This window comes from Entelurus aequoreus, linkage group LG08 (assembly GCF_033978785.1).
Source record: "Entelurus aequoreus isolate RoL-2023_Sb linkage group LG08, RoL_Eaeq_v1.1, whole genome shotgun sequence".
Classification (NCBI taxonomy): Eukaryota; Metazoa; Chordata; class Actinopteri; order Syngnathiformes; family Syngnathidae; genus Entelurus; species Entelurus aequoreus.
Window position 1 is genome coordinate 8,207,285 of NC_084738.1, and position 24,685 is coordinate 8,231,969.

A 24,685-nucleotide genomic window follows, 5' to 3' on the forward strand; every position below is an offset into this window, starting at 1 on the left:
TCCTGATGGGTCGTGGTTAGCGCCTTGCATGGCAGCTCCCTCCATCAGTGTGTGAATGTGTGTGTGAATGTGGAAATAGTGTCAAAGCGCTTTGAGTACCTTGAAGGTAGAAAAGCGCTATACAAGTATAACCCATTTACCATTTAAATCCCATTACCTGCATTGTTAGCCGCTTCGTACAAGCAGTTTTTCCACTGTTAAGAATGCATGCACTGCAAAAACTAATATCTAAGTAAGATTAAATATCTCAAATAAGGGTGATATTTGCTTATTTTCTGTTTGATAAGATAATTCTTCTCACTGAGCAGATTTTATGTTAGAGTATTTTACTTGTTTTAAGGGTTTTGGTAAGATGTTCAAGCTGGTTGCTGAGATTTTATGACCTACACTGAGTAAAACATGCTTGAAACTAGAATATCAACTGTTGCAAAGCTGTGTCGTCAACACTCACAAGTATAAAACTACTTTTTTTTTTAAGTAATAATTTCTTATTTCAAGCATGGAAAAAAAAAATCATGATTTTGACAAAATTGTGTCTCATAGATGGCAGCCAAATGGACTTTGCTGTTTTATTTTCAATGAAACAATAGAAAATAGGTACTCATATAGTAGTACAGTTGGCACAGTACAGTAAACGGACAGTTAATATTTAAACATTTAACATGTGACATTTCTAACAATTTTGAACAGAGATAGTTCATGCACATTCAGATAAATTCTTCAAAATTTGGCCGGGGGCAGGGCTGTATATATGTATATATATATATATATTTATGTTTATTTTTTTATTTTTTTTATTTTCCTGAGGGAACTCTCCTGAAGGAATCAATAAAGTACTATCTATCTAATTGACTGAAAGAGCACGCACTTGGCGCGATGATGTCATATTGTCGCATTTTTAGACCATATGATTTGCCTGAGTGGCTAGTAGACCCCGAGAGTAACAAGCGGTTGCCTTGTTGCCTTTCCATTAAGAACAATACATTTTTTTTTAGTATAAGTTTGCTGGTTTCAAGAAATGTAATGCCGAGCGCATATCATTATGTCAAGATAATGGCACTAGCATTTACTTAATTTAAGAATATTTTTCAACATATTGAGCAAAAAGGTCTCTTTTTTTTTTTTACCAAGAAAAGTGCACTTGTTATTAGTGAGAATATACTTATTTTAAGGTATTTTTGGGTTCATTGAGGTTAGCTAATTTTACTGGTTTTGGAAAGCCAAATTTTCTTGTTCTGTTGGCAGATAATTTTGCTTAGTTCAAATAAAATACCCCTAATTTTTGTATTTTTTTTTCTTGTTTTTGAACACTGACTTTTTGCAGTGTGGAAAAAGGAAAGACAAGTGTTCTTGTCTCACAAGGGGATTGTGGATGACGGTCAGAATTCCCCCAAAATTGCAGCTGACCTTAAAGGCCTACTGAAAGCCACTACTACCGACCACGCAGTCTGATAGTTTATATATCAGTGATGAAATCTTAACATTGCAACACATGCCAATACGGCCGGGTTAACTTATAAAGTGACATTTAAAATTTCCCGGGAAATATCCGGCTGAAACGTCGCGCGGTATGATGACGTATGCGCGTGACGTAGTCAGTTAAACGGAAGTTATGGTACCCCGTAGAATCCTATACAAAAAGCTCTGTTTTCATTTCATAATTCCACAGTATTCTGGACATCTTTTGCAATTTGTTTAATGAACAATGAAGGCTGCAAAGAAGACAGTTGTAGGTGGGATCGGTGTATTAGCAGCGGACTACAACAACACAACCAGGAGGACTTTGTTGGAGAGCAGACGCGCTAGCCGGCGACCTCACCTTGACTTCCTACATCTCCGGGCCGCCAAACGCATCGGGTGAAGTCCTTCGTCCTTCCGCCGATCGCTGGAACGCAGGTGAGCACGGGTGTTGATGAGCAGATGAAGGCTGGCTGGCGTAGGTGGAGAGCTAATGTTTTTAGCGGTTGCTAAGTAGGCTTCAATGGCGTCGTTAGCACAGCATTGTTAACCTTCGCCAGCCTGGAAAGCATTAACCGTGTATTTACATGTCCACGGTTCAATAGTATTGTTGATTTTCTATCTATACTTCCAGTCAGGGGTTTATTTTTTTTGTTTCTATATGCAGTTAAAGCACGATGCTATCACGTTAGCTCGTAGCTAAAGCGTTTCGCCGATGTGTTGTCGTGGAGATAAAAGGCACTGAATGTCCATTTCGCGTTCTCGACTCTCATTTTCAAGAGGATATAGTATCCGAGGTGGTTTAAAATACAAATCCATGATCCACAATAGAAAAAGGAGAGGGTGTGGAATCCAATGAGCCAGCTTGTACCTAAGTTACGGTCAGAGCGAAAAAAAATATGTATTTCACTGCATTCTAGTCCGTCACTCTAACGTTCCTCATCCACAAATCTTTCATCCTCGCTCAAATTAATGGGGTAATGGTCCGAATAGCTCTAGCTGCGTTGAAAACAATAGGAAAATATGAGGGAGTGAACAACTGACAACGTCACGCTACTTCCGGTAGGGGCAAGGTTTTTTTTATCAGAGACCAAAAGTTGCGAACTTTATCGACGTTGTTCTATACTAAATCCTTTCAGCAAAAATATGGCAATATCGCGAGAGGATCAAGTATGACACATAGAATGGATCTGCTATTCCCGTTTAAATAAAAAAAATTCATTTCAGTAGGCCTTTAATAAAGCAAACACATCCAGCTACTATTATACATTATTACAAGGTAAATAAACCCTCAATAGCATAGCGTTATTGGAAAGAGCTCATAGTTTGCTGTGTGTCATGTATTGGCGTGGAATCCATAAATAATGGAGGTTAACGCCCTTAAAAAGTGTCATGTTGTGTCGGTAACACTAACTAGTTGCCATGTGTAACTTGATCGTGTGTGTGTGTAGCTCACATACATGCACTACTACTACAACTTCTACTACTACTACGCCACCCTCTTTGAATGATTCCAGGGACTTTTATTTTGTGCAGCACATGTTTGTCCAGTACACTTTGCTGGATTTTGTAGTTCTATTGTTCTGATCTGAATAACAGCGCAGTGGCCGTGTAGCTGCGATTTAAGCCGTCCTGGAAGCGCACCAAACACTCGCACAGTTTGTCCCAAAGAGCTTATACCATGCAGGAGGAAGAGGCTGTTACACTGATAAATAAATGTTGCGAGCGTCTCCTCACGCCAAATCACCACACTCACTTATTTTGATTGGCACCTTATTCAACAATACGTTACATTGTAGTAATGCAGTTTAAGCACTGTTTTATCACTAATCTCATTTTTCAACTAACCTTCATTTTTGAAAAATATACAAATTAAATTAAATGCTTCCATTTTTTAAATCTATTTAATTTGTCTTTTTTATGGATTTAATACTGCGTTGTTTTGAAAGATATAAACATATATGAACTTAAAGACATCCTCATTTAGCTAAATTATTAACTACTGTATATAATGACAAATAATAAAACAAATATATTATATGTATAACAATACAAATAATAAAATATAACATTCATATAAAATTAAATAATATAAACATATATTGTATTAAATCAATCAATTAAATCAATGGGTTTTATTGCACACAAAAAAAAAATATATATATATATATATTATTTTAATGTGTGGCTCCAGTTGACATTTTTGATTTTATCTTTATTTACTTTAATATGTTTTGTTTATTTCATTATTAATTAGAATAAAATAGCCCATCTAAACTAAAATAAAGGTATCCTTATTAAGCCTAAATATGAAATACTGTATATGCAATAATAATACAATAAATACATGTATTGAATAGAATACAATATTGATACAAATACACTAAAATATGAATTTGAGCCCACAATAAATTCATTTTGGTTAAGTAGAGCTTATTTTGGGAGCTTGAATTAACAAAATTATATTAACACACACACATTATATATATATATATATATATATATATATATATATATATATATATATATATACATATGTATATATACACAAGTATTAATGTGTGTGTATATATATATATATATACACATATACAATACATATATACATACACACATTTATATACATACACATAAATATACATGTATATGTGCATATATGTGTGTGTGTATATATATATATATAGTATATATATACAGTATATATATATATATATATATATATATATATATATATATATATATATATATATATATATATATATATGTTATTTTTTATTTTTTTAAATGTAATTTAATGTAATTTTACTTGAATAATTTGAACTTTTATTCATTAAGAATATAAACAAGTAATTTTAGTCAACTTTCTATACAGTCATTTAGCTAAAATCTTTTAAATATATCTATTCATCGCATACCAAAAGTACATTAAATAAATAAAGTATGTTTAACAAGTGATTATAACAAATATACTAAAATATTAAATTTCTATAATAACCACACTTTTCATGAATCCAAGCATATTTTGGGTGGTATTGAAAAAATGTTTAGCTAAATAAAATGTCTGGATCCAGTTAAAAATATAAAAAATGTTTGCTATAATAATGAAGTCAGTTTCTGACACATTTGCATTACAGTACTGGGGCAATGTTTTATTCTGGAAACTTCTGGCAGCTGCCGCCGCCCCAAAATAGAGCATCAGACTGGGAGGCAAAGCCAAATATTGCTGCTATCGAGGCGCGGCCCCCTTCGGCACTCGGGTGGAACCACAGGTGGCAAGACGGAATTTTGTTACGAGGCACACTTGTCAATGTCAATGTTATAAAACAAAAATCTCTTACTGTATGCGTTAAATATTTATTTAACGACGTAATTCATTTTAAAACAACATACTATTGCTCTGATTAATCAGATTCATCATTCTGCAGCACACATGACAGAATGGACAGGGGCACAGTCAGACATTTTCGGACGATTTATTTGGAATCTATTTATGTCAGTCACGGTTTAATGTGGGGAAAAAATACAGCTCAAAGCACAAATCTTAGGGGGTTGTTTTGTTGTAGTGTTGTCCCGATACCAATATTTTGGTACCGGTACCTAATGTATTTCGATACTTTTCGGTACTTTTCTAAATAAAGGGGACCACAAAAATTTGCATGATTGGCTTTATTTTAACAAAAAATCTTAGGGTACATTAAACATATGTTTCTTATTGCAAGTTTGTTCTTAAATAAAATAGTGAACATACAAGACAACTTGTCTTTTATTAGTAAATAAGCAAACAAAGACTCCTAATTTGTCTGCTGACATATTCAGTAACATATTGTGTCATTTATCATTCTATTATTTTGTCAAAATTGTTAAGGACAAGTGGTTGAAAATTAATTATTAATCTACTTGTTCATTTACTGTTAATATCTGCTTACTTTCTCTTTTAACATGTTCTATCTACACTTCTGTTAAAATGTAGTAATCACTCATTCTTCTGTTGTTTGGATGCTTTACATTAGTTTTGGATGATGATACCACAAATTTGGGTATCAATCCGATATTCATCGTCATTACAGGATCATACATTGGTCATATTCATGAATAGATTTACATGGACCCCGACTTAAACAAGTTGAAAAACTTATTCGGGTGTTACCATTTAGTGGTCAACTGTACGGAATATGCACTGTACTGTGCAATCTACTAATAAAAGTTTTAATCAATCAATCAATCAATCAATCAATCAAAACTCATGTGTCCATGGACATAGTTCCTGAGTTTATAAACATAACATAAACATTTTTTAAACGGGGTGAAACCGGTACTTTTTAGAGGCGGTATAGTACCGAATATGATTCATTAGTATCGCGGTACTATACTAATACCGGTATACCGTACAACCCTACTTTGTTGTTTGCATTGTTTTTAGGATCAGCGTTCTTAGTCCCATAAAAAAAAATATGTTTGATTCTTCTTTGACATTTTGGAATTGGGACTGACTTTGCAAAAATGCACTTAAAATTTTACTCTGCAGTCCAGCAATGTCTATCCACATCAATTTCGTAAACAATTTGCTACTCCGTACCCAGCAGGGACAAGACATTGATACAACGTTGATTATACATACATGTCCTTAAAAGTGACTTTGAAACAACGTTGCAAAATAGTTTTATATGTAAGTTGAGAGTAGAGATGTCCGATAATATCGGCCTGCCGATATTATCGGCCGATATATGCGTTAAAATGTAATATCGGAAATTATCGGTATCGTTTTTTTAATTATCGGTATTGGTTTTTTTTGGGTTTTTTTGTTTTTTTTTTAATTAAATCAACATAAAAAACACAATATACACTTACAATTAGTGCACCAACCCAAAAAACCTCCCTCCCCCATTTACACTCATTCACACAAAAGGGTTGTTTCTTTCTGTTATTAATATTCTGGTTCCTACATTATATATCAATATATATCAATACAGTCTGCAAGGGATACAGTCCGTAAGCACACATGATTGTGCGTGCTGCTGGTCCACTAATAGTACTAACCTTTAACAGTTAATTTTACAAATTTTCATTCATTACTAGTTTCTATGTAACTGTTTTTATATTGTTGTACTTTCTTTTTTATTCAAGAAAATGTTTTTAATTTATTTATCTTATTTTACTAATTTTTTAAAAAAGTACCTTGTCTTCACCATACCTGGTTGTCCAAATTAGGCATAATAATGTGTTAATTCCACGACTGCATATATCGGTTGATATCGGTATCGGTTGATATCGGTATCGGTAATTAAAGAGTTGGACAATATCGGAATATCGGATATCGGCAAAAAGCCATTATCGGACATCCCTAGTTGAGAGTGAAGGAAATGACCAAATGGCAATGGTCAAATCAACGTCACAACCTGACATTAAATAAACATTGTCAAAAAGCATGTTAATGTTGTATTTGTATTGTAAAATGTTGGTTGGGAAATGACCAAAATTCAATGGTTAAATCAATGTCAGAACCCAACATTAATTAAATGTCGTCAAAAAGCATGTTGCTCCAACGTTAGGTTTGAGTTGCTCAACGTCAGGACCTAATTCTACAAGTTCTCAACGATGATTTAATATCTTGTGCCAGCTGGGTATGAAATATAAAAATCAGGAGTTCATTTTCACGTCTACTGGATCTCGTAGGGCACTACAACCAACTGCCCTAAATGTAAAATCGATACTTCCAAGCTGTAAATACCAGGCCGAAGACGACTCCCTGTGTAGTCTGTCACCTGATCGGACTTCCTCGACACTTTGGTAAAGTGAGACACGTGTGACTCATAAGCTGTTTTCGTTTGACAACTGCCGTTAACAAGGGAAGTCAGAGATACATATATTATGTATGATTGATGCAAAAGTGTCCTTTATGGTGTTGATTGGAAAAAAAACACATTTAATACTGATGACTCATTCTGTGCCACCTGTGCTAGTTTGGCTATGCTAGCAACAGCCATTCCAAAGTAGCTATACTACATTTTACTGGGTTATTTTTTATTTTTTGTGTGATTTTGTATTTGTTTTGTATCATCCCGTGAGGTGTGTATTATTTTTTGTTCGGTTTGTACTTCATGAAGTTTTTGCACTTGTTGTTTTTTTGGTGTGTTTTTTGTTAGTTTTCATCATATTGGGATGTATTTGTTTGGTTTGTATTAGAGATGTCCGATAATATCGGCCTGCCGATATTATCGGCCGATATATGCGTTAAAATGTAATATCGGAAATTATCGGTATCGTTTTTTTTATTATCGGTATCGGGGTTTTTTGGGGTTTTTTTTGTTTTTTTTTAATTAAATCAACATAAAAAACACAAGATACACTTACAATTAGTGCACCAACCCAAAAAACCTCCCTCCCCCAAAAGGGTTGTTTCTTTCTGTTATTGATATTCTGGTTCCTACATTATATATCAATATATATCAATACAGTCTGCAAGGGATACAGTCCGTAAGCACACATGATTGTGCGTGCTGCTGGTCCACTAATAGTACTAACCTTTAACAGTTAATTTTACAAATTTTCATTCATTACTAGTTTCTATGTAACTGTTTTTATATTGTTGTACTTTCTTTTTTATTCAAGAAAACGTTTTTAATTTATTTATCTTATTTTACTAATTTAAAAAAAAAGTACCTTATCTTCACCATACCTGGTTGTCCAAATTAGGCATAATAATGTGTTAATTCCACGACTGCATATATCGGTTGATATCGGTATCGGTAATTAAAGAGTTGGACAATATCGGAATATCGGATATCGGCAAAAAGCCATTATCGGACATCCCTAGTTTGTATGCTTGTGAATCTGGGCTATCCATTAACTACTTATGTTGAAGGGGGCAGGAAATATAAGATTTTCTTCATCCTGTTCCTTCTCAAGCATGGGTGTGTAAATATGTGTTTTGTTGTTAGAGTTTAATTGTCTATTGATCATATAATGCACATCAATGAAGGAGATAAATAAAAAATGAATGAAAAAACAGAATGAATTTACCAGTTAAAAGCTATCACTAACATAATGCTACATTATATTAAAATGTGACTGTATCGAAGTAGCGTAAACATAAGCTTGGAGTTAGCTAACTAGCTATCTAAATCCTTTTAAAAAAAAAAGTTTAATTCTTTGAGTCCAAAATGGTTTTCTTTGGTATCAGATCATTATGTGGTTGTGTGTTAAATGCATCTATGACATGATTATCAAAAGATTGTCCCATAATGTTATGAAAACTGGAGGCTAACTGTGTTTAACAGCACAGCAGGAACGGGGAGATAAAAGAAAAACAATAACGCATCAAACGACAGATGGGATCTCTCAGCGTTGTCAATCTGTGGTGGGTGCATTGTTGCAAATATAGGATCCTGTTGACTGCAACTAAGTAAACACGTTTTTTTATTTAAAGAGCTGACCTTCCGTAAATAAATGTTGAGCGCCTGGAAGGTGTATTGAAGAGACTTCTGACTGCTAATTAAAGAACGACATACACTATATTGCCACAAGTATTTGGCCACCCATCCAATTGATCAGAATCAGGTGTCCTAATCACTTGGCCCGGCCACAGGTGTATAAAATCAAGCACTTAGGCATGGAGACTGTTTCTACAAACATTTGTGAAAGAATGGGCCGCTCTCAACGTATATATATATGCAGTTTATAGTCCGGTGCGGCTAATATATGGGAAAATATTTTTTGGCCCTAAAATTTAGATTGTCAGATGGAAAAGTGTGATTCATCACTCCAGAGAAGGCGTTTCCACTGCTCTAGAGTCCAGTGGCGACGTGCTTTACACCACTGCATCCGGCGCTTTGCGTTGGACTTGGTGATGTATGGCTTAGATGCAGCTGCCCGGCCATGGAAACCCATTCCAAGAAGCTCTCTGCGTACTGTACACGTGGGCTAGTTGGAAGGTCACATGAAGTTTGGAGCTCTGTAGCAACTGTGCAGAAAGTCGGCGACCTCTTTGCACTATGCGCTTCAGCATCTGCTGACCCCTCTCTGTCAGTTTACGTGGCCTACCACTTGGTGGCTGAGTTGCTGTCGTTCCCAAACTCTTCCATTTTCTTACAATAAAGCCGACAGTTGACATCACCATGGAGTTATTGAGTCTGTTTAGCTGTTCAGCTACTGGGTACGGTTTTGTTTGATCAGCCGTTTGGAAACAATTAAGGTATGTAAATAAATATTTACAGAATCTTTCCGTGTAAATGACTAATTAGGCAACGTATATACACTACCGTTCAAAAGTTTGGGGTCACATTGAAATGTCCTTATTTTTGAAGGAAAAGCACTGTACTTTTCAATGAAGATAACTTTAAACTAGTCTTAACTTTAAAGAAATACACTCTATACATTGCTAATGTGGTAAATGACTATTCTAGCTGCAAATGTCTGGTTTTTGGTGCAATATCTACATAGGTGTATAGAGGCCCATTTCCAGCAACTATCACTCCAGTGTTCTAAGGATACAATGTGTTTGCTCATTGGCTCAGAAGGCTAATTGATGATTAGAAAACCCTTGTGCAATCATGTTCACACATCTGAAAACAGTTTAGCTCGTTACAGAAGCTACAATACTGACCTTCCTTTGAGCAGATTGAGTTTCTGGAGCATCACATTTGTGGGGTCAATTAAACGCTCAAAATGGCCAGAACAAGAGAACTTTCATCTGAAACTCGACAGTCTATTCTTGTTCTTAGAAATGAAGGCTATTCCACAAAATTGTTTGGGTGACCCCAAACTTTTGAACGGTAGTGTGTATGTGGCTAATACATGGGAAAATATTTTTTGGTCCTAGAATTTAGTGGTTGCGGCTAACCAGTGGCTAACTTGCGTGCTAGCATATATCAATCAATCAATCAATTGTTTATTTATATAGCCCTAAATGACATGTGTCTCAAAGGGCTGGAACGAAATGTTTATCAAGAGCCATTGTCTTATTCACTGTGATATGAAGAAAAATGTGCACTCACAATGCGAAATACACTATTAAATTATATGAACGGTATTGACAAATGTAAAAAAAAAAAAGTAGATTTACCTAGTAACGTCAACATTTTTTGTATTTTTTTGAATTTTTGACTTCTTTAGAAAAGAAAAAAAAAGCAAATATGACTTATTTTATTTATTCGTCTAATTATCTTTTATTTAAAAATGACTTTCAAAAAACAGGAAAAACTACTTTCGAAAAACTGACAAAAGTCAGCAAAAATGATGCTTATATACATTGGCACCTAGCTACCATGTTAATGGTGTTGTATGTAGATGCTATGCTGTGCCTGTCAAATAACATGGCCCATTAAAAGGCTGAGAACACACATCTGCTACGTCTAGCTAAGCTCCCGTTGCCGTGGCAACAGACGACCGCTACTACGGTGGTTAATGTTTCATGCCACGACCAGCACGCCGGCATGCAGCGTTCATTGCGGAAGGCCGGGTGACACATAAAAAGGGACTCGAATCAACGACCCTTTGGTCACAGGCCACAATTTAACCTGTAAGGATGCTACGCTAGTGAAGGCACGCGCGTATGTCGCCATGGCAACCCCCCTGAACATGTCCTGACTCTCTCTCCCTCGCCGAGGAGCATTAGGGGATACGAGTGTGTGACCTTAATACACTCTTTAAAGCTCTCCTCTTTGTTGCATGTGTGCAGAGATAAGCCACCTAGATAAGCTTTGCACAGCCACAGATACACTTTAAACACAACACTCACCAGGACTCGCCCCGTCAACGTCTGCGCCGAGATCATGACCCCCGCCCAGTCCTTCACCGACGTCATCCAGCCCACCTCGCTGGCCGCCCCCTCATCCTTGTCCGCCCGCTTGAGGACGCCGTCGCCCGTGATGACCCGGTGGACCTCCTGCGAGAATACAAGAGGAGGCAACGTCAACACACAGGAACGAAATGTTATCAAGAGCCATTGTCTTATTCACTGTGATATGAAGAAAAATGTGCACTCACAATGCGAAATATACACTATTAACTTATATGAACGGTATTGACAAATGTAAAAAAGATATTTAGATTTACGTATTAAACCACTAATCAGTATTAGTGGGACTAGTAACGTCAACATTTTTTGTATTTTTTTAAATATTTGACTTCTTTAGAAAAAAAAAAGCAAATATTACTTATTTTATTTATTCGTCTATTTATCTTTTATTTAAAATTGACTTTCAAAAAACTGAAAAAATGACTTAGAAAAACTGTTTGACAAAAGTCAGCATTTTCTGGAACGGACATATTAAAAAATCAGCCAAAAATTACTTATTTCACCAAAAAATGTAAGAAATACTTATTCTACAAAAAACTAAAAACATTTACTTTAATTTTACAAAAAAAACAGCAAAGCTTACTTTTTCCTTCCATCCATCCATCCATCCATCCATTTTCTACCGCTTGTCCCTTTTGGGGTCGCTGGAGCCTATCTCAGCTGCATTCGGGCAGAAGGCGGGGTACACCCTGGACAAGTCGCCACCTCATCACAGGGCCAACACAGATAGACAGACAACATTCACACTCACATTCACACACTAGGGCCAATTTAGTGTTGCCAATCAACCTATCCCCAGGTGCATGTCTTTGGAGGTGGGGAGAAGCCGGAGTACCCGGAGGGAACCCACGCAGTCACGGGGAGAACATGCAAACTCCACACAGAAAGATCCCGAGCGCAGGATCGAACCCAGGACTTCTCAGGACCTTCGTATTGTGAGGCACATGCACTAACCCCTGTTCCACCGTGCTGCCCAGCTTACTTCTTGTATAATAAAATTCCAATAAAAAACACCAATAATCACTTTCAGAAATCACATACATACATACATACATACATACATACATACATACATATATATATATATATACATACAGGCCCGGCCCTAACCAATCTGGCGCCCTAGGCAAGATTTTAGGTGGCGCCCCCCCACATCGGCAGTGAAGTGTATATACTCACAAGAAACCGAATAGCTTTGTCTTTGACCTTTTTTTTTACTTAAAGAAAGCAAATTAACAGAATAGTTAACAAGATGAAAAAAAATATGGATAAATAAATGAATACAAAAAATAAAAAATGAATATATGAAATACAATATTTTTTACATACATAAACACAAAATAAAACGTGTCAACAAGTTGCATAAAATAAATTAAAAATACAATATAAATAAGGCACTGCACAAAACAAGATATCAAACCAGTATGACTTTAACAACTATATTAGAAAAAAAAGGGGATCCTACAGAGTTCTCTATTTGTGCTTTTTAATATTGCATTAACTAGAATGACTTACAAATTACTGTACACCAGGGAGTACTGTAATTACCTAACGTTACATTACTATTTTCCATAACAATTTAGCCCCCTCCACAATATCAACCCGACGTTAAAACAGAACTAGCTATTTATTGATTAGCAATTGCCGAATCATGTAACATTAGCTTAATGCTAAAAAGCCAGGTTACTATCACATTCTGTAACAGACAAATAATTTCATGTAGGCTAACGTTACCTCCCTGCTACCTCTGTCTTTTTCTCGTTTCTCCTCTTCTTTTGTCTTTTTTCTTCCCTGGGCACCTGACAGTTTTGGCCGTTTTGACATCTTGTGTTGATTTTTTTATGTGGGACGTCCAAAAAGAGTCATGATACGGGAAGGGAGGGGGCGCACCGTGCGGGGGGAGGGGGGGCGTAATGTTGTAACAAATAATATTTCTATTAAATAGGCTTTACTTTGCATTTTAATTAACGTGGGATTATTTTATGTATTTAGAAATAATAGTACCAACTTTTTTTTTTTTTTTTCTTTTTTTCCTCCAACATTTGTGGCACTGGCGTGGCGCCCCCTGATGGACGGCGCCCTTAGCATTTGCCTATACGGCCTATGCCACGGGCCGGCCCTGTATATATACATACATACATACATACATATATACATATATACATATATACAGGGTTTTCCTCGCGTTCAAAATTGCGTGGTGGCCGCCCCCAACCAGAGCGATTGATATCGCTCAACACAGCATAAAGCTCCGGCTGTGTTGATTGAGCGATTGATGTCCCTCTGCGGCAGCTACGTATTTTAACTGCAGTTGCAGCGTTGCGCCACTATAGAGGCACTGTATTTTTTTATATGAATGTCACACACACACTAGGTGTGGTGAGATTACCCTCTGCATTTGACCCATCACCCTCACCCCCTGGAGGTGAGGGGAGCAGTGAGCAGCAGCGGTGGCCGCGCCCGGGAATCATTTTGGTGATTTAACCCCCAATTCCAACCCTTGAAGCTGAGTGCCAAGCAGGGAGGTTTTTTTTTATAGTCTTTGGTATGACTCGGCCGGGGTTTGAACTCACGACCTACCGATCTCGACAGCAGTGCACCGGAAAGACATGAAGCAACTACCGAAGACGAAACCTGTTGTTTCCCGCTACTTGGTGCATAACGTTGATCGCCGTAACAAGTGGATTTCTGCCATACGGAGCATGATACGGAGGGATCACTGGACTCCTACAGAACACTCCAGACTGTGCTGTGAACATTTTGTCTCTGGTAAGTGAACACAGCTAGTAGTGTTAGCTTCATTTCCAACCTTTTCTGACTAATTATAATAGATCAATTGATTGAAAAATGTATTAGAAGTTTGCATAGGATCAGGTAGAGTTTCATGACGGTACAGATTGACTGGTCAACTAAAGGGAGTTACTCCAAGAAACAATACAAGCATGTCGGGGGTGGCATAGCTCGGTTAGTAGAGTAGCCGTGCCAGCAACTTGAGGGTTCCAAGTTCGATTCCCTCTTCCACCATCCTTGTCACTGCTGTTGTGTCCTTGGGCAAGACACTTTACCCACCTGCTCCCAGTGCCACCCACACTGGTTTAAATGTAACTTAGATATTGGGTTTCACTATGTAAAGCGCTTTGAGTCACTAGAGAAAAGCGCTATATAAATATAATTCACTTCACTAATTCACTTCACATGTCATGTTTATTTTTTTTTTTAAAGTTTCCTCCGCATCAGAGTAACGTTTATGTTTTTTAGCGTTGCAGATATGGCAGGCAAAATCAGCCACCACTTTAAAAAGCGATCTCACAAGGAGGAAAGTCAAGAGTCCAGGTGAAACGGAGCAAATAAATTAACGTAACAGGCAGTTAAAATGTAATAATTCATGGTGGTGACAACATGTAGAACATTTTGTCCACAGAGCACTTGAAGGCTGCTTCAAAATCATCCATGAGTGTCTCAAACAAAAGTGGCCCCAGCACACAAGCTATCAGCCCATCATTCTCTTATGCAAGCACTGAGGCCACAGGTGTCAAAGTCAAGGCCCGGGGGCCAGATCTGGCCCGCGACATAATTTTATAAATAAATAATGATAAATGGGTTATACTTGTATAGCGCTTTTCTACTTTCAAGGTACTCAAAGCGCTTTGACAGTATTTCCACATTCACCCATTCACACACACATTCACACACTGATGGCGGGAGCTGCCATGCAAGGCGCTAACCAGCAGCCATCAGGAGCAAGGGTGAAGTGTCTTGCCCAAGGACACAACGGACGTGACTAGGATGGTAGAAGGTGGGGATTGAACCCCTGTAACCAGCAACCGTCCGATTGCTGGCACGGCCATTCTACCAACTTCGCCCGCAAACACCTGGAAATTATATGTGTCAATAAAGCAGCGTTTCTCAAAGTGTGGGGCGCGCCCCACTGGTGGGGAATAGAGACATGACAGGTGGGGCGCGAGGAACGGGAGGAAATTTCACTTTGATTTTTTTTAAAAAATTATTATTATATTCTTTGATTTTTTTTTTTACTATGCTTTCATTTTCTATACACACTATAAATCACTTTGTGATTCTGTCTGTGAAATCCGCTATATAGATAAATGTAAATTACTTATTTTTCCTGTAGGCTTTACATTTCTACGTAGGAGCGAAAGTTTACTGACATAGCAACAGTAACTAATGGGGGCGGGGCTAAACGGAAGCTTTGTGAATGGCGAGTCACTGTGCGAAGATTTGCTGTTTTGCAAATACATAAAAAATAGAGCCACTGCTGATGAGCTGTTCAAGATAATGGACAGTTTCCTCAAAGAACACGACCTTAAATGGGAAAACTGTGTGGGCTTTTGCTCTGATGGCGCGGATGGCAAAGTCAAGAAACGGGCTGCAGGCTCTAATAAAGAGGGTTGCGCCAAATGCGCATTGGACACAATGTGTCATTCACCGGGAAACACTCGCGTCAAGGCAGCTCAGCCCCGAATTCGATGAGGTTTTAACAGTGGCAGTGTCAAGCCTGCAACCCCGATTTGAAAAGCTGTGCAGTGCAAAACAGGCTCATTGCAGCCACTAATGCTGGAGTACTGTAAAACTCATGTTCACTTGCCCTGTCCTCCTTTTTTTGGCAAATATTGCAAAGTGGCACTTTTATTTTCATTTATTATTGAACTTAATGCAAGTTATTTGATTTATTATTGAACTTGATGCAAGTTATAACACTTTTGTTTTATTTATTATTGAACTTGATGCAAGTTATAACACTTTTGTTTTATTTATTATTGAACTTGATGCAAGTTATTTGATTTATTATTGAACTTGATGCAAGTTATAACACTTTTGTTTTATTTATTATTGAACTTGATGCAAGTTATAACACTTTTGTTTTATTTATTATTGAACTTGATGCAAGTTATTTGATTTATTATTGAACTTGATGCAAGTTATAACACTTTTATTTGATTTATTATTGAACTTGATGCAACTTATAACACTTTTTTTGATTTATTATTGAACTTGATGCAAGTTATAACACTTTTGTTTTATTTATTATTGAATTGATGCAAGTTATTTTATTTGATATTGAACTTGATGCAAGTTATACCACAGCTGCACAGTTATTTTATTTATTATTGAACTTGATTTTATTTTATGTTATTGAGTTTGAATGTATAAAACTTGATGTTACTTGATGTTCGATAAATTTGAAAATGTTAAGCTTGGCATTAGCGTTCTGTTGGGGCGACGGGGGCAGGTGGGGGTTGAAAACTCCCCCTTGTCCAAAGTGGGGGATGACAAAAAAAGTTTGAGAACCACTGCAATAAAGTATTTAATATTTTCTCACTAAAGGTAATGGATTTTTTTCATTTTTCAAATATGTGTACTGCTTGAAATTGCATGCCTTCTAAACTTAAATAGTATCCATTATTGTAACAAATATTACAGTATATTATCATACATTCCAAACATTTTTTGTCTAAATAAAAATAAATACTTAAATAACTGCTTGACTTATGATTTTACAGCAAACTACCCATCAAATTAATAAAAATGACAATAAATTGTGTGGTGTTCTTTACAGCATATTACCGTAAATTGGAAAAAAAAAAAAATATATATATATATATATATATATTGTAGCAGAACCTCCAGGTTCTGTAACAGCTTCTTCCCTCAGGCTGTAAGACTCTTGAACGCATCATAATAATCCCCTCAATTCCCCCCCAAAATGGATTAACTCGCTGGAATATAAAGACAATATAACATACATCCATAAAGGTGGATGCATATGCAAAAGTGCAATATATTTATCTGTACAGTAATCTATTTATTTATTTCTGCACCTTATTGATTTCTTATCCTTTACTACCATGAGCTAATGCAACGAAATTTCGTTCTTATCTGTACTGTAAAATTCAAATTTGAATGACAATAAAAAGGAAGTCTAAGTCTATATATATATATATATATATATATATATATATATATATATATATATATATATATATATATATATATATATATATACATATATGCTAGCAACAAAGTATATATTTTGAGCAATTAATTTAAAACATTTCTTTGAATGCATTTATATCTTTTTTTGACACTTTACATACTCTCTTAGGTGCATTTTCATGTAGCCTATACATTTTGAAAACCTTTACATTTGACTGAAGCATGAATGCATACATGTATTTATTATTTTGTATTATTTTCTTTAATTCAGCATGCACATATTTTTGGCTTTATTTTGTTACAGCCCAAAATCAGCTGGGATGAGGCTCCTGAAGATGAAGGGGTGAGCGAGCGTATGAGTGAATGAATGGTGTGTGTTTTACATAAAGAGCCTCCAGTGTGAACAGTGTGTGTACTGTATATACTGCATGTAGTACGTGTGCGTACAGTAGTAGTAGTACAGTAAAGAGACTTGTGGTTAAACAAACACAAGCTTCCGGCTCACATGACAAGCATCCATGATGATGGCACACGTAAAGTAAACCCCTCCCCAAAATAGCCCTGCTTTTCCCGTCCATGACTCAAAGCTATTAGAAACACACGTGTGCCTTGATGTCCATGCCGGTGATTTTAGCGCCACACGTTCTGCACATGAGGAAAGGGCCGCCTTCAAAGCGTCCAGACCGACGGCCCCCCACACACCCCACTACCCCCCGTGCATTGCAAGTATGCATTTCCACTGAGCCATAAACCTTTGTGTGTTTTATGTTTTGTTTTCTAGCACCACCTTATCAACGGAAAAGCCACATGCAGCAGTTGTGGATAGATGACATATATTAAAACGGAGTTAAAATACATAAAAACTGTGGATTTGACATCAACAATATCCAAAAAAGGTTAAGTCAGAACCATCCATCCATCCATCCATTTTATACCACTTGTCCCTTTTATTTGCTAGCAATTTATGTGTATACAAATATACTGTATAGTCAAAGTGATACTTGTATCTAAGCACATTAAAAGAGAACGTAATACAGTTTAAACCACTCTTTAATCATATTTTTTTTCTATATTATTAATGTATTTTTCATATTGTCATAATCAAATTGTTAGTTGTGCTTTTTTATTTGCATATGTCACATACACATCTCTTCTAGTTAAGAAGTCTTAAAAAGGCCTACTGAAATGAATTTTTTTTATTTAAACGGGGATAGCAGATCTATTCTATGTGTCATACTTGATCAGTTCGCGATATTGCCATATTTTTGCTGAAAGGATTTAGTAGAGAACGACGACGATAAAGATCGCAACTTTTGGTATCTGACAAAAAAAAGCCTTGCCCCTACCGGAAGTAGCGTGACGTAGTCAGTTGAACATTTCCGCAAAGTTCCCTATTGTTTACAGTGATGGCGGCCAGAAGTGAGAGCGATTCGGACCGAGAAAGCGACGATTTCCCCATTAATTTGAGCGAGGATGAAAGATTTGTGGATGAGGAAAGTGCAAGTGAAGGACTAGTGGGGAGTTGAAGCGATTCAGATTGGGAAGATGCTGTGAGAGCCGGGGGTGACCTGATATTCAGCTGGGAATGACTACAACAGTAAATAAACACAAGACATATATATACTCTATTAGCCACAACACAACCAGGCTTATATTTAATATGCCACAAATTAATCCCGCATAAAAACACCTAGGTGTTTGTTATGCTAGCTCCTAGCTCCCGTCCATATAACCCGCCAATACAGTTCAAACACCTGCACAACACACGCACTCACTCAGCCCAAAGGACCGTTCACCTAACCCAAGGTTCATAAAGCTTATATATTTAACCAAAGTTACGTACGTGACACGCACGTACGGGCAAGCGATCAAATGTTTGATCAACACCAACACAGATGTCCAGAATACTGTGGAATAATGAGATGAAAACAGAGCTAGTTTGTATTGGCTTCATTGGGGGAGCCATACCTCTGTTTCACTGGCTACGTCACGCGCATACGTCATCCTCCAAGGGAGTTTTCAACCGGAAGTTTAGCGGGAAATTTAAAATTGCACTTTATAAGTTAACCCGGCCGTATTGGCATGTGTTGCAATGTTAAGATTTCATCATTGATATATAAACTATCAGACTGCGTGGTCGGTAGTAGTGGCTTTCAGTAGGCCTTTAAAGGGGAATTACAGTTTCTTGGGAATTTTGCCTATGATTCACAATCCTTATGTGAGACAAGAACACATTTTCTCTTTTTTTTTTGCATTCTAAATCGTAAATCACTGCAAAAACTGAAATCTAAGTTAGATAAAATATCTCAAATAAGGGTGATATTTGCTTATTTTCTGTCTGATAAGATAATTCTTCTCACTAAGCAGATTTTATGTTAGAGTGTTTTACTTGTTTAAGGGTTTTGGTCCTAAATGATCTCAGTAAGATGTTACAGCTTGTAGCTGAGATTTTATGACCTATATTGAGTAAAACATGCTTGAAACTAGAATATCAACTGATGCAAAGCTGTGTCATCAACACTCAAGTATAAAACTGTCTTTTTAAAGTAATAATTTCTTACTTCTAGCATGAAAAAAAATCATGATTTTGACACAAATGTGTCTTACAATTAAAACAGATGACAGCCAAATGGACTTTGCTGTTTTATTTCCAATGAAACAAGAGAAAATAGGTACTCATATAGTAGTACAGTTGGCACAGTACAGTTAACTGACAGTTAATATTTAAACATTTAACATGTGGCATTTCAAACAATTTTCAACAGAAATAGTTCTGGCACATTCAGATAAATTCTTCAAAATTACAATTTAAAAAAATTATATATGTATATGTGCGCACTAATTGACTGAAAGAGCACGCACTTGGCACGATGATGTCATGTTGTCGATGGAAAAATGCATTTTTAGACCATATGATTTGCCTGAGCAGCTAGGAGACCCCGAGAGTAACAAGCGGTTTCCTTGTTGCCTTTCCATTAAGAACAATAACTTAGTTTTTAGCATAAGTTTGCTGGTTTCAAGCGCATATCATTATGTCAAGATAATGGCACTAGCATTTACTTAATTTAAGAATATTTTTCAACATATTGAGCAAAAAGGTCTCTTTTTTTTTCTACCAAGAAAAGTGCACTTGTTATTAGTGAGAATATACTTATTTTAAGGTATTTTTGGGTTCATTGAGGTTAGCTAATTTTACTTGTTTTGGAAAGTCTTGACAAGCCAAATTTTCTTGTTCTATTGGCAGATAATTTTGCTTAGTTCAAATAAAATACCCCTAATTTTTGTATTTTTTTTCTTGTTTTTGAACGCTGACTTTTTGCAGTGTAAATAAACGTTAGAAAAAAATCAGCTAACAGTAGAGCCAATCGGAGCTTCTCTATTCCGCCCATAAAGCCCTCTAAAAATATCTAAAAACCGCCAACAATACTCCATTTATGTTTTGTGACCTGAATATTACCCAAGTATTAGCGTTACTGTTATTATAAACGCTAATGTTAAGGACCTATTTTTAGCGGCGCATTGAACACAGGGAGGTAACTAGCTTATGCTGCTATATGACATCATGAGCTGGTGAGCTGCTCTCTCGCCTCTGAGTTGGTGAAAGTTAATTCTACATTATTAAATCATGTCTCTCACCAAAATAGTAGAAGATTGTGGCCATAAACCAATAAGTAGGTCAACTTTGACATCCAACTTAAACTGGGAAATGGCGAGAAAGACACGGAAAGATGCACCCACTTTTTTTTAACCCTTCGCGGGGATTATGAGTGAGTGAGCTGTGACATTTCTGGCTTTTTCCATTCATCCTTTTGATAGATTTAGTAAAGAAAAAGCGCTAAAGTTGATTTAAAAAAAAATGTAGGCCTACTTAATATAATTGAAATATAATAATAAATAATTGAAGAATAATAAAAAATATATTTTTTAAATTTTAATTTTTTTTTTTCAAATTAGTTTCACTAAAAACGCCACATTTTTCCTCAAAAATGGTGTGACTAAATTTTGTTGGTGGATGTGTTTGATTGAAAACACATTTAATCCACATAAACACTAAGTTTGGACATTATTTCCAAGGCGGACACATCAGTGTTTCCCAAACATATACGCAGTTAGTTTTGACGCTCACAAACACATTATAACGCACCTGGGGCCGTACTTATCAAGCTTCTTAGAGTGCCTTTTTACACTTAAGTCCTGAGAATTTGCGAAATTTAGTCCTACTCTCAAACTTAAGAATAAAAGCTTTTTATCAACGTTCTTAAGTCTAAGAATCACTCCTACTCTCCACGATATTTAAGAGACCTTCAGAGGTGTCTTAAGTGGTTAGGAGTTGCCAGCAGGGGATGGCACTGAGGCGAGAGAGACGTGCGCGAACGTTCAGGGAACGGAACAATGTTTTTTTTTTTTTTGATGACGAGCAGCTGATCAAACGGTATCGTTTAGACAGAGCGGATATTATTTTTGTCACAGATTTAATACTTTTCGATTCCTTGTTGATTTCTGCATGTGTCTGCAGTGGGCTAGTATATATAGAGCCACCCACACCAGTTTCAAATTAGTTGCCTAATTAATGAATTGGAAAGAAAATGTTATGACAGTAGCGTATGTGTGTGGCCGTGAGGTGAGTGACGTCAGTGAGTGTGTGGGCGACAGAAGAGAGGGAGCGGTAGCGTGAGTGGCGGCGGGGACTAGTTTGTTTTGTATTATTTTGTAGTTTATTGTCAAAATATACACTCCCATTGTCCACTTAAATATTTCCAAGATATTTCTTTATTCTTAGACAACGGATTCCCTTCCGTGATTGGTCATTTCTATGGACACAGAAATTACGTCACCTAAAATTCCGTTTACGGCACATAGTAATGTCGTAATTCAGCTCTGAGTGTGACACTTAAGATTCAGTCCTACACTTCGCTGAAAGTGTGAGTAAGACGCTTGATAACTAACTTTTAAGTGCAGCTTTCAGCGAAGAATTTATTTACTCTTAAGTCAACTCTTAGCAGACTTCTTAGGAGTAATTCTAAGAAGCTTGATAAGTACGGCCCCTGGTCTGCCAGAGAATAAGAAGACTGAGCAGGAGGAATTAGTGTTGACAACATAGCGATTGTCTTACTATATTTAGTGAATACTATAGCTCTGAATTTTTGGGCACCACATGTGCAGTGGGGGTTACGATTCGATTCAGAATCGATTCTCGATTCGAAATCAATACTTTTTTAACAACATTGCACTGCAAAAACTGAAATCTAAGTAATATGAAATATCTCAAATAAGGGTGATATTTGCTTATTTTCTGTCTGATAAGATAATTCTTATCACTAAGCAGATTTTATGTCAGAGTGTTTTACTTGTTTTAAGTGATTTGGTCTTAAATGATCTCAGTAAGATATTACAGCTTGTTGCTGAGATGTTATGACCTAGATTGAGTAAAACATGCTTTAAACTAGAATATCAACTGTTGCAAAGCTGTGTCATCAACACTCACAAGTATAAAACTACTTTTTTAAAGTAATAATTTTTTACTTCATGAAAAAAAAATCATGATTTTGACACAAATGTGTCTCATAATTAAAACAGATGACAGCCAAATGAACTTTGCTGTTTTATTTTCAAGGAAACAAGAGAAAATAGGTACTCATATAGTAGTACAGTTGGCACAGTACAGTAAACTGACAGTTAATATTTAAACGTTTAACATTTCAAACTGTTTTGAACAGAAATAGTTCATGCACAGTCAGAAAAATTCCTCAAAATTACAATTAAAAACATTTTGGCCGGGGGCCAGGCTGTATATATGCGCACTAATTGACTGAAAGAGCACGCACTTGGCGCGATGATGTCATGTTATCCATGGAAAAATGCATTTTTAGACAATATGATTTGCCTGAGCGGCTAGGAGACCCCGAGAGTAAGAAGATGTTGCCTTGTTGCCTTTCCATTAAGAACAATACATTTGTTTTTAGCATAAGTTTGCTGGTTTCAAGAAATGTAATGCCGAGCGCATATCATTGTGTGAAGATAATGGCACTAGCATTTACTTCATTTAAGAATATTTTTCACCATATTGAGCAAAAAGGTCTCTTTTTTTTTCTACCAAGAAAAGTGCACTTGTTATTAGTGAGAATATACTTATTTTAAGGTATTTTCGGATTCTTTGAAGTTAGCTAATTTTACTTGTTTTGGAAAGTCTTGACAAGCCAAATTTTCTTGTTCTATTGGCAGATAATTTTGCTTAGTTCAAATAAAATACCCCTCATTTTTGTATTTTTTTTCTTCTTGTTTTTGAACACTGACTTTTTGCAGTGTGGGTGCCAGTTTAATGATTAACAACATTTGTATTTGTTTATTTGAAGGACAATGTGCAGTTACATTAAGGAGATGCCTGCACCAGATTTAGCACCGTGCTAATTTCCACCTGTAGTCCTTTTATGGTGCATCTAACATCCACAATTAAATTACACAGGATTGAAAATACACAACAACATTGAAATTACATAATGATAAACAATTTAAAATACAAGTACAATACATAGAGGGCGAATTACAAATCAGTATTTTAGCAGCTTCATTTAAAGTACAGAAGTATATTAAGTAGGGATGCCCGATAATGGCTTTTTGCCGATATCCGATATTCCGATATTGTCCAACTCTTTAATTACCGATACCGATATCAACCGATACCGATATCAACCGATCTATGCAGTCGTGGAATTAACACATTATTATGCCTAATTTGGACAACCAGGTATGGTGAAGATAAGGTACTTTTTAAAAAAATTAGTAAAATAAGATAAATAAATTTTTAAAAAATTCTTGAATGAAAAAGAAAGTACAACAATATAAAAACAGTTACATAGAAACTAGTAATGAATGAAAATTAGTAAAATTAACTGTTAAAGGTTAGTACTATTAGTGGACCAGCAGCACGCACAATCATGTGTGCTTACGGACTGTATCCCTTGCAGACTGTATTGATATATATTGATATATAATGTAGGAACCAGAATATTAATAACAGAAAGAAACAACCCTTTTGTGTGAATGAGTGTAAATGGGGGAGGGAGTTTTTTTGGGTTGGTGCACTAATTGTAAGTGTATCTTGTGTTTTTTATGTTGATTTAATAAAAATAAAAAATAAGATTAAAAAAAAAAACGATACCGATAATAAAAAAAAACGATACCGATAATTTCCGATATTACATTTTAACCCATATATCGGCCGATAATATCGGCAGGCCGATATTATCGGACATCTCTAATATAAAGTGCAGCAGTTTTGATCAAAGTCCACATACAGTGCAGTAGCCATCAGATGATACCCATGAGGGTATCGTAGCCACAAAATAAACAGCTCTGATAGATTTCTATATTACTTAAAAGAAAAAATGTAAATTAAAACAAAGATAGTAATGACATTTTATTTAGAAAAGTATCTAAAAATGTATCTGAATACATTTTGGTACCGGTACCAAAATG

General features: G+C 36.0%; 1 protein-coding gene across 6 annotated transcripts in view; it reads right to left on the reverse strand.

The window, feature by feature from the left end:
- LOC133655363 (calcium-activated potassium channel subunit alpha-1a-like) overlaps positions 1 to 24,685 on the reverse strand; it is a 157,030-nt gene that overhangs the window by 106,510 nt on the left and 25,835 nt on the right. For all 6 annotated transcript variants that reach the window (XM_062055448.1, XM_062055450.1, XM_062055445.1 and 3 more), the window contains exon 2: positions 11,195 to 11,341. In XM_062055448.1, coding sequence (XP_061911432.1) covers positions 11,195 to 11,341 — 147 coding nt within the window. The remainder of the gene's footprint in view (positions 1 to 11,194; positions 11,342 to 24,685) is intronic.